Source organism: Pinus tabuliformis, chromosome 5_2 (genome assembly GCF_031772625.1).
Source record: "Pinus tabuliformis cultivar Carrire ecotype Pingquan chromosome 5_2, CPIR1, whole genome shotgun sequence".
In the NCBI taxonomy this organism is placed as follows: domain Eukaryota; kingdom Viridiplantae; phylum Streptophyta; class Pinopsida; order Pinales; family Pinaceae; genus Pinus; species Pinus tabuliformis.
In genome coordinates, this window is record NC_142306.1 from 766,974,599 (window position 1) to 766,985,922 (window position 11,324).

Sequence of the window (11,324 nt, forward strand, 5' to 3'; positions counted from 1 at the left end):
AAACTATAAACTTCCATTAAGCCAAAACTATAAACTTCCAAATCAATAACACTACATCTACTTCTAAAAGGCCAACCATCTTAAAAACAAATTCATTTTTTCCAAACATGATAAAAAAATCTTCCCATTTTTTTTTAATTTCAAAACCATCCTAGAAAATTATTTTTTTAAATTCCAAAACCATCTCTACACTGATCGAACATACCAACACCAATATGGTTTTGAAATTCCAACCCTATTCTGTAGAGTCTATTCTATGCGGTGAATAAAGTTTAACACCATCAACCGCAAGCATACAGTTGTAAATGAAATGAGCTCGTTATACTCTGTATATCATGAAAAAAGGTGAAGACAGATACAAGACAAAATATATGTACATGAGTAGAGGATCCTTATGGACAACACAGGTCCTTGGATAATACAAAATCCTCCATATGGACAACATAGGTCCTTGGATAATACAAAATCCTCCTTATGGACAACATTTTTCGTTGGATAATACAAAATCTGAAATGAAGATCGATTATGATATCCTTGCCACTACGCTTCCTCTGATAGTGATATATTTTGAATATTATTTGATCCGTCTTTCCGTTTCTGTTGCCCGGATTGGAATGTGAACGGAGATATCGACAAGGTGACCCCAGCCCTTGTTCTGTATGAGGCAAGGGGACGGAAATGATGTCGTTTAGGCGGCAGAGGCGTTCAATTCAATCAACTAATACACAGGCTGGAAGAGCACCATCTCCACGTGATTCCCCACCTCCTCGTTGTTGCAGTGTGCGGCATAGTAGAAACTCTTGGCAACGACGAGACACAGACGTTTCAGTCCGATGGGAACAGGCGGGCCGCACTGGTGTCGGTATACTGCCCGGACCAAATCCCCCATGCCCTCCTCCGACCGACGTTTCAGCCTGTCGTCTTCCTCGGTACCCGACGGTGAGTCACATCCCTCGTTCTGAAACATCAGCCATGAATTCAGATTTTTATATACGGCGGTTCGATTCTCCCAAATTTAAAAACTGTGAGCAAATGACAAAACTCTGTATTTGACTGCTACCTTGTACGTTGCGATGCGCCGGAGAAGAGAACAAACTGTGTTTGTCACCTTCATGATGGATGAAAAATCAGGGTGAGAGAGGAGGTCAGAAGAGATTGTTTCTCCGCCCAGAAATGCTGCCGTCAGTACTACGATCTCAGCATCCGTGCAGAGTTTTTCGTGCTCTTGCGCGTCCGTGAGGTCCTCCGCTTCGCTGGCCAGCCAGCGCTCCCACTGCGTGCCAAGGAATGCAAATTGGTTAATGTCCCGAGCACTTTTTTATTACCTATACGAGAACACCAACGGTAGTTATTTTGTTTTGCATTGGAATTGGAATTACTATGTGTCTCAGATCACCACTGATGTCTCGGCCCTGCGAGACGACACCATCGACAGAGAACAAGTTAACCGTTCTGAACAGACATGAGAACAGTCGTTTTGCGCTGTTTGGACTATCCCGCATCACCCGTCCCTTCCATCTGCGAAAACCCACAAAACAAATAAACCTATCGCGTTCAGACAATCGAAGAGCTGTTTTCATTGTTATTATTTGACAAGTTGGTCTCCGCAATAGTTATCCCTCAACAAATCAGTGCCCAAAAAAGGGAGTAAGGCCGATAGGGTACGACCGGATCAGAGCGAAACTTAGATATAAAAGGATAAATCTCGATCCGGGAATTAATTAATTACTTCAGCGAGAGTCCATGACAGTACGATTATCTAAGCGCTTTATGTTGAAGAGTTGGGTTTAACGAGCTCGTACATGTTATGTTGTATAAATGTTCAACGAGCTGGTACATGTTTCGGCTTTGTTAAGTATCAATTAGCATAATTAAATTTTAGAATTTGGAATATTTTGTAAACTTTACTAATAGAATGAAATTTAATTGTTTGATTTAATTGTTAAAATTATTTTGAAATAGACCAGTAAAATAAAAATGCAATGGAAATAAAAAAGTTTAGAATACAAGTCACAAATGCTTAATTTTTATTTTTGGCAGAAATTATAACTATGATAGTATTTTTGGGTATGAATTGTAATTTTGAAAGTGAAAGATATTTAAAGATTTATTCCATAATTATTATTGGAGTATAACGATGTTCCTCTATTATCAAAGTTGAAGTTTTTCTCATGTTAAGCAAAATAGAAATTAAAAAAAAGAAGCTAAAATAAAATAAAATAAAAAATAACTATACAGAGCATTTAAATAATATAGGCTCATAAAAAAATTGCAAATGAAAAAATTAGATCCCTCTCAAATCATATTAGATCACTATTTAAAATAAATCTATTCTAGTTTATTTGAAAGAAATTGCATTTGTAGTTTCAAATTTCCAAAACACAAAGAGAATGGTATTTTACGATTTTATTTAATTTCATTAATAATAGTGACTATAAAATTATAATACTTATAACTTTTATTAAATATATAAAATTATAATTATAATTTTTAAATTTATTGATAGTATTATTTGAAATATGTAATTAATAATACTGATTGTAAAATTATAATACTTATAAATTTTATTAAATATATAAAATTATAATTATAATTTTTAAATTTTTGATATTATTATTTTTTGATATTGTAGTATTTGAATTTATATGGAAACTATGTAATTATTTTTATAAATAATTTTTTGAATAAATTAATTAACAAAATGGTCAAAATCTATATATATAATTTAAATGGTTATTAAATAATTATTTTTACATCATTATAGCATTTTTATTTATATATATTTAATTTTCATTCATATATATATATGATTAGAGTTTAGTGGTTAGAAATCTTTTTATTTTTTTCCATTAAGAAAATTAGAATCTTCTATTATTTAATCAAAACCACAAATTTTAATTGGTTAGCAATATTAATATTATTTATTATAAAGAATTATATACATAGATGGTGGGTGATAATTTTAATCTATATTATATTAAATTATAATATATAATTTTTTAAAATAATATTACATATTTTATTGCAACGTGATAACATCTTATCACATACCATATTTTATTGTAAAAGTATATTTTAACCTAATAAATATAAATATCAAACCTTGAAATATTTATTAAAAGTGTAAGCCATCTTTCAACACACAGTAGGATATCTTTTTAATTTAATTTTAAAAGTTTAAAAACTTAATCGTACTACGAAAGTAAACTTTAAATCAATTATTTGTCTATCTCTGGAACCTGCCAAAACGTGAAAGCTGAGGAATTGACTCATTAATTGGGGAATAATATCTCACCTTGTAAACGCATCTAGGAACTGACTTCTGTGATGTGCTAAGCAATTTCGTCCAGAGAAAAAGATTCTAATTGCTGCCATAAGTACCGCAGATTTTACCCATGCGAGCCTTGCAGGTGCCATATCTGGCTCGTAAATCGCAACAGCGGATAAGAAATACGATTTTACTATTTGATCTTGGCGCAATCCCAGCTCGTCCAACCCAGATTCTCTGTACCACCTACAGGAACAACATTGAATAAAAAAGGAACGACTCAGATGCTAACAAATCTGGATATTTTCTATAAATACATGTGCTGCTACTGTGTAACCCTTAAAATAATATGCTGATATGGAGTTTTGCCTGATAATCCCCTGCAGCTCCGTTCTGTGGATGGACTGACATATATTGAAGTCGGCCTTGGCCAGCTCGATGTAAGTTTTGTTGTTCACAATTGGCATTCTGCGTGTTGAAGACATCAATGGATGAAGATTTCCATGGATTGACAGCAATATCCTGAATTTGAAACAATCTATGAAATTAATTTACTCTTGGAGTGAATTTTGTTGACTAGTTTAATACCTGTATAGGGCCTTTCCAATCCAAACATCGTCTACTCTGTAGTGATTAATGTACGATCTTGTGGCAATTCGCGCTTGGCTGGCATACCATGGAAATTTTAAAGCATATTCCACCTGTGCCATGCAGGATATTCATCTTAATATCAGTCACTCAAGCAAATGTCCGAACTCATGTAATATGCAGAAAAAAGGAAATACAGGCAGAGATTCATTACCTCTTCCTTTAAACCCTTGGCAATAATCCACTTGTCCCTGAGCTGTTTTTCTGCTCGCTTTTCTTCAAGGAAATTCTTAGTAAATTCTCTGGCCTCTTCCAGTATGGATTCCCCAGGAAACAAAAGCTGGGAGGCTCGATATAAGTTATACATTCCCGTAACCGTTTGCTTTGTTTGACCGAAGAAACAGAAGAACTGATCGTCTTGCTTAAAGTGATTGAAAGCCTCTGTAAGTAGGCAACAATTAGTCATAAATTAACAGCAGTGTAGAAGATTGTTATCTTGCTTAAAGTGAGTGAAAGCCTCTGTAAGTAAGTAACAATTAGCCATAAATATAATCATTTTAGATAATCTATAAAACCCAGTCTAAATTAAATTTATACATTACTGAAACAAATATTTTAATCATAAATCCATTTAGCATCCATCCAAAATCTAATATTTAAAAAAATTGTAATACTAACCTTTTAATACTTGTAAAACTGAAAATATAAAATATAATAGAATTGTGCGCGCTCTCTCTCTCTTGATATATATATATATATATATATATTCTATTCTGTAGTAACCTATGAAAATTATACTTTCATCAACTAATATGACAAAGAGTTATTATATTCTAACCAGCAGTGACATCGAATCCGTGGGAACGAAGAAGCCTGAAAGCCATGGATGTGTCATCTACATCTTTGACTGGGGATTCCCTTGCCCAGCCAATACCTTCATTAGTCCAGTATCTGCACATTTACAGTTTAAATTCTTCAACTGCGTAATAATACTAAAACCAGGATAGCAATTTAATAAACATTAAGTATAGAGAATCACCTATAGACATATTCCAGACTGTCTGTGATCTCGCTCTCAAAATACCGGGCGATGCCTAGGCGTTCAATACGATCCACAGTCCACAAACGCTCGAATAAATCCACGGGATAGACATTCGGTGCTGGCATCACACATAATTAATTATACAGTCATTCCACTGTTGTTTCAATACAAACTTGAATAATTTATGATAGAACTCTTTTAGAAGGAAGATCTTCTGAGAAATTCAACAAAAGGTTTTACATACTAGTGGTTTCATGGTGTCCCTAATGGATCTACTTGTGTAAACCAGTTTACTTTACACAGCGATTCAAACTAACTAACGGAATTGATTACAAGATTGGTTTGACTAACCTTTTAAACTATTTATTACAGCAAGGGCTAGTCCTGAACTCAATGAGCTAGGATGGTGGTTCACAGATATTGAGTGGGCTCTACCTCCGAAATCAACTTAAACTGATATATTTTCTGCTAAATTAGCAAGGCTTTCTTTTAAACAAAGTACTTAGTAACTGGAATTCCACAAACTCAGCTATTCCTTAAGACTAAAACATAGTTCACTTTACATAGTAAACTCAAACTGATTAAGAAAAATGAGTAGAAAACTTTTTCAAATAACCTTTTAATCAATTTATTACACCAAGAGCTAGGCCGAATTTCCTGAATTTATATAGATTGCAGATTTCATATCTCAGAAAACCAAGGATAGGAAAGGTGAAAGAATTGAGCTAGTCTTAAATTCTTGAATTTATGTAATGGCAAATTTCATATCTCAGAATCTGAAATACAGGAGAGGCTAAAGAATTAAGCTCTCTGAAAATATTCCTAAATTCTGCAATCACCATATGCCTGTAATAAATTCACTTAACTCCTAGCCAGCATGGAAAATAATAAATTCAATTACCTCCTCCGAGCCAGCATGAAAGATAATGAATTCAATTACCTCCTCCATCATATTTTTCGGTGATCTCGTTTAGATACCGCAGGCAATTAGTGTCACTAGTTTGCGCAAGGGCACATGCTGTAGAAGCTGGCGAGAATAAGAATGATCCGTTCTTTGATTGTAATTTCAGAATTTTTTCCCACTCAACCTTGTCACGCAATCCTTCCAGTGAGTGCAGTAATGTCGATGGAAACTCGTGCAGAACCTTCATTGTTATCCTGTGCGAGTCCAGCTTCTAGTTATTGTTCTATAAGGTTTAGTGCTCTTTAAATTTTTGATGAAGGATGTAAAGTAATTTACCTTTTCATTTTCAAAGCTTTCTCATCGTGGATTTTCTGTAGGAATTCTGCATCATATGGAAGGTCTAGCCCCAAGATTTTTGCATCTTCCATCAGAGCAGGAAATACAATCTCAAAGCCAACAGGAGTATGAGCATCGTGCTCATCGTTCATTTTTGGAATATATGTCTGCAGAAAAATTAATCCTGGGACATAACATCGAATTAACAAAAATAATCCCACATAATATATGGAGCGCAAAGTTTGATTACAGTAAAGTTGAGCTTGTAAAGAGTGTAAGAAAAGGCTCTTCTACCTTTATTGACACCTAGAGAAAAGGTGTTCCAGGTTTTAAGTGCCAGCACGCAAGCTAGCGTATTAATAACTCTGTCACGAATGAGAAACATATGTGTATCTCCCCATGAGCCATCCTGGAGCTGATTATGGATTAGCCATTGCAAGCTAGAAGGGAACTGAGGTTCTGCAGAGCCATTTAAAGCTGGAACAAGTGCTATCCATGCTGTGTCATATGCAGAAATAGTAATTTCACCGTCTTCCATTGATCGAAGTATGTACTTGACTGTTTCTATCCAGCTTTTCATTTTCCTGGCCTCTCTACTGATCTGCCAATTTGTCACAAATTTCAATACAACAATTAGTCGTACAAATTTCTACATTTAAGCAACGATGATCACCATTGACATAAACCAGAAGAAATGGCTTTCGGCATAAAATTTAGCAGAATAACCTGAAGATTTCGCTCTCGTATCTCAATCTGATCATTGGCTGAAGATAAAAATTGAACGGCGCAGTGTTGAACTTCCAGTATTTTAGACATTTTCGTGCCACACACGAGAAACGCCGCTTGAAAAAAATGAAGATTTGCAGCTGTAAACGTTCCCAATATAGTATTTAGTGCAGAGCCGAGTATATAAAACAAAGTTATTCATACAGCAGAATCAAAGAAAAACTTCAGGATATTCAATAAAAATTACTGTAAATGCATACAAAACTCTGTACAAATGAATAAAAGATTGGAACACACAGACTGTTACCAGTAGAAAAGCTAAAAAAAAAAAGAGAGCTTAACACATAAATTAAAATAATTCTGCCACCGCTAATATCTGTAAGGAGTAAACATTAATATTGCCAACAATAATAACTCAGAAGCACAATTAAAACAATTCTGCCAGTATTAATAACTGTAATGAGTAATAACATTAATATGGCCAACAATAATAATTCAGAAGCACACTTCAGCCAGAGTCTTGAAATGGGTGACCACTCCAGAAGTCTGTCTTACAGGGTGTAAGTCGGTACTAATAACTGTAAGGAGTAATAATATTAATATGGCCAACAATAATAATTCAGAAGCACACTTCAGCCAGAGTCTTGAAATGGGTGACCACTTCAGAAGTCTGCGTTACAATATTAATATGGCCAACAATAATAATTCAGAAGCACACTTCAGCCAGAGTCTTGAAATGGGTGACCACTTCAGAAGTCTGCGTTACAAGGGGTAAGTCTAAAAAGTGATGATTGATACTGTATAATTTATTTAGCTAATATTAATCCCATTCCCTCTTTTTCTATGAGTATCACCTTATGCAATAAATGCTGTATTAACTATTTAAAATCTAGAGAAATGTAATCAATCAAAACTAGTACTTTGATAATTTACTCTAAACTAACAGAAAATAATATCTAATATATTGAACTGCGCAAACCCCATATTACCATAAACATCATGTCCTGACACTAACATTAGATGTCCTGACACTAACATTAGATAAAACTCTTATCACATACAACAGAAAAGAATTGGTTGAACACATTCCAATTATTATTTCAATAATTTTGCTTACTTGATCCGTACACTGTACATAATTGAACAGATTCTCGACCCTACTAACTAATAAGGTGAAGATAATTTTACTTTTTTCAGCACTAATCAACATAAAACGTTCACCTGCTTCCAGATATAACTTGAGCTCTGGATTTTGGTAAGCTAGACGCTATAACTGTTCAAACTGGTAGAAACTGCTGCAGCTACAACAACGTTGAACAGCAATCCGTGTATATCAAGTTGTTGTTTTATAGAATATCTTTGGAAGAAACAAATATTAACGACCTCCAGAAAGAGCACTATCAGTAAGAAACAATTATTGCAAATTATATCTCAAAGAAGGCAGGAGCTTATGATCTATATGCATACTTTATTATGAAGACTGAAGCAATATTTCCAGAGCATTTCAAACCTTATCAGCAAGCAATATTTGACCCGACAGAAATCTTCTATCTGATATCTAAGACACATAAATTAATTTCACCAAACCTAATGCTCCACGAGAATGAGGCAGAAAGCCCATCCAGCGGCGTTTTATAAGCCTGGATTATCAGCATTGCAATCAAGAAATCATTAATTTTTTCCAGGTGGTGTGGAGTCGGGAGTATTCTAACTCCAGAAGCGACAAGGTCAGCGTCAAGTGAGAATCTTATTACTGTTCATGGAGTGTTTCTCATCTAAATACAATCTCCACGTAATTGTGCTGCAGACGACATGGTGGTTTGTTATTATACAGAAATTTGTTTTGTATTTGAGCTCGAACACCCACACCATTTCTTTGTAAATCAAATGGTTTTTCAAGTGGCATTTTGTGACAGTTAGAATCTTATAGAATATATATGCCGCCAGGTTGGACTCGATCGTCCATTCTCTGCTCATCCCTTGTCTTCGCCTGTAGTGAATCTTCATGCGGTGTGTCCTTATTTATAATTCAAAGAAAGCATGTGTGGTGTGGGATTTTTTCCGATTTTAATTGTAAAAGAAAAATCAGAGTACATCATAGATACAGCCAAAACGTCGCACCCCGAGAAAAAGCAATGTGTGATACAGAATTGACCAAATATCCAGACAATTCCTTAACCAAATAATCAGACATTTCCAAAAATCGAATTAAACTGACCCTTTTTACCAGGGGTATTTTTACCAGTAGTATTTTCACCCCAATGAATATGCAGCCGCAGCGAACGCACCCCGAAAAAAGAGCAATGAATGATACGAGAATTATCGATACATTGATTAAACTAAGCGGTAGTCTCATTGCTGCTGTTTTTTCCTTTTCCCCATCAAATTTGTTTGAAATGGGTCAGGCATTTTGGATTTTTTTTTTGCGTCAGGGATTTTTGGATTTTTTTAAAATATTTTTTCATGGTAAAGTTACTTGAAATTTGGTAAGTAAAATTGATAGATATGTATATGAATTATAAGTTTGACAGGGAAGATAGGAGTTGGAATCAAGTTTCTCATCATTTTACTTTCTCAGATGGTAATTTAATGAGGTGTGTTCGAGTGAGATGAATTTATTTATTTAAAATATATTTTGAAATAAATAAATCAATAAATTAATAAACTCTTCATAATCTTAAAAATTTACCAAAAAACTATCAACAAATGAATGAACTCTGCATAATTTTACATAATTGAATATGACAGTGAAGATTTTAGTAGTTATTTATATTGTCAAAATTTTTTATAAACAAATTTTGTAGATGTTTATCTATGTGATATTTAATCCTTGATAGGGTTAAACATCTACATAGACTGTTTCCAGAAGATTTTGACTATTTAAAATATTTCAAGGCACATTCAAGACAATAAAATATAAATCAATCAATCAATTTTTACAATTTAAAATATTTCAACCCACATTCAAGACAAAAAAATATAAATCAATCAATCAACAATCATAAGTTTCCTACAAATTTTGACTACCTAAAATATTTCAACCCACATTTAAGACAAAAAAAATATAAAAAAAATTAATCAATCAACAAATGACAAATTTGAACTTTGTAGATGTTTAACCCTTACACAGGGTTAAACATCTACATAGATTGTGTCTAGAAAATTTTGATTGCCTAAAATATTTCAACGCACATTTACATTTAAAACAAAAAAATATAAATCAATCAATCAACAAATCAAACGGTTAAACATCTACATAGATTGTGTCTAGAAAATTTTGATTGCCTAAAATATTTCAATGCACATTTACATTTAAAACAAAAAAATATAAATCAATCAATCAACAAATCGAAAATTACCAGAAAATTTTGATTGCCTAAAATATTTCAACGCACATTAAAAAAAAATAAATCAATCCATCAACAAATCACAAGTTTCCAGAAAATTTAAATATATATATATATATATATATATATATATATATACAAATCACAAGTTTGAACTTTGTATATAGTTAATCCTTGCATAGAGTTAAACATCTACATAGATAGTTTCCATAAAATTTTGACCACCTAAAATATTTCAACACAGATTTAAAACAAAAATAAAGTAAAAAAAATATAAATCAATCCATCAACAAATCACAAGCTTCCAGAAAATTTTGACTACCTAAAATATTTAGACAAACATTTAAGACCAAAAAATATATATATGAACAAATCACAAATTTACACAGACATTTAAGACCAAAAAATATATATGAACAAATCACAAATTTACACTGATAACTCAACAAAATTTTAAATACCTAAAATATTTTAACCAATAAAAATATTAAATCCATTTATATATCAAAAACACAGGTACTTAATTAATTAATTAATAATTTATATATATATATATATATACCAAAAATACTAAAATAATGCTACCATTTACTCTCTAACCAGTGGTCTTTTCACGTCAATCAATATGCAACCTGCAGCGGACTCACCACGACTGCTGCGGAGCTCTGACATACAAGAATTCTGTTGTCACCGTAACTTGGTCGGTATCGCCCTGCATTGGCAGTTGTCACCGTAACTTGGTCGGTATCGCCATGCATTGGCAGTAATTGGATTAGTGCCAATGCATGGCGATACCGGCGGGGCGCCGCGGCGGCGGACTCGCTGAGACCGCTGCGGGGGGCGGGGTACTCACATATTGCTGTCAGTGCACCATGGCCGCTATGCATGCGACTTCTTGGCAAAGACTGCCGCGGAGCTCTGCCATATCCTAAGGTAACACTTCTGGCAGTGTAACATGGATGGTATGGCCATCCATGCGATTTCCTGTACAGTGAACCAGAGTCGTTGTCCTCTTAACGCCGCCATGCTTCTTGCCCATCATCCGGATGCCATCTATCGCCTGCACATTATGCCCTCCGAAGCCATGTGTTAATTCACATATCGTGTGAATGG

General features: G+C 33.8%; 1 protein-coding gene across 2 annotated transcripts; it reads right to left on the bottom strand.

The window, feature by feature from the left end:
- Positions 1-209: 209 nt before the first annotated feature.
- GA1 (Terpenoid cyclases/Protein prenyltransferases superfamily protein) lies at positions 210-8,505 on the bottom strand. Of its 2 annotated transcripts, none has more exons than XM_089437007.1 (15): positions 8,375-8,505; positions 8,086-8,165; positions 6,865-7,004; positions 6,433-6,739; positions 6,139-6,322; positions 5,839-6,056; positions 4,896-5,016; positions 4,695-4,807; positions 4,071-4,297; positions 3,857-3,969; positions 3,638-3,736; positions 3,296-3,514; positions 1,380-1,518; positions 1,061-1,273; positions 210-958 (listed from the first exon to the last, which is right to left on the bottom strand). In XM_089437007.1, exons 3-15 carry the CDS (start codon positions 6,952-6,954, stop codon positions 719-721), a joined length of 2,283 nt encoding a protein of 760 aa, XP_089293133.1. In that variant the 5' UTR covers positions 6,955-7,004; positions 8,086-8,165; positions 8,375-8,505; the 3' UTR covers positions 210-718. The 2 variants fall into 2 exon arrangements, with proteins under 2 accessions (XP_089293133.1, XP_089293132.1); XM_089437006.1 differs by having other exon boundaries at positions 8,332-8,483.
- Positions 8,506-11,324: the final 2,819 nt, after the last annotated feature.

Excerpts from the sequence above, each read along its gene's own strand:
- GA1 (XM_089437007.1), bottom strand. The coding sequence starts at position 6,954 with ATGTCTAAAATACTGGAAGTTCAACACTGCGCCGTTCAATTTTTATCT. Across the intron at positions 6,323-6,432 it reads TTCTCTAGGTGTCAATAAAG|GATTAATTTTTCTGCAGACA; the intron begins GTAGAAGAGCCT and ends GTTATGTCCCAG. Across the intron at positions 3,970-4,070 it reads CCAAGGGTTTAAAGGAAGAG|GTGGAATATGCTTTAAAATT; the intron begins GTAATGAATCTC and ends TGCATGGCACAG.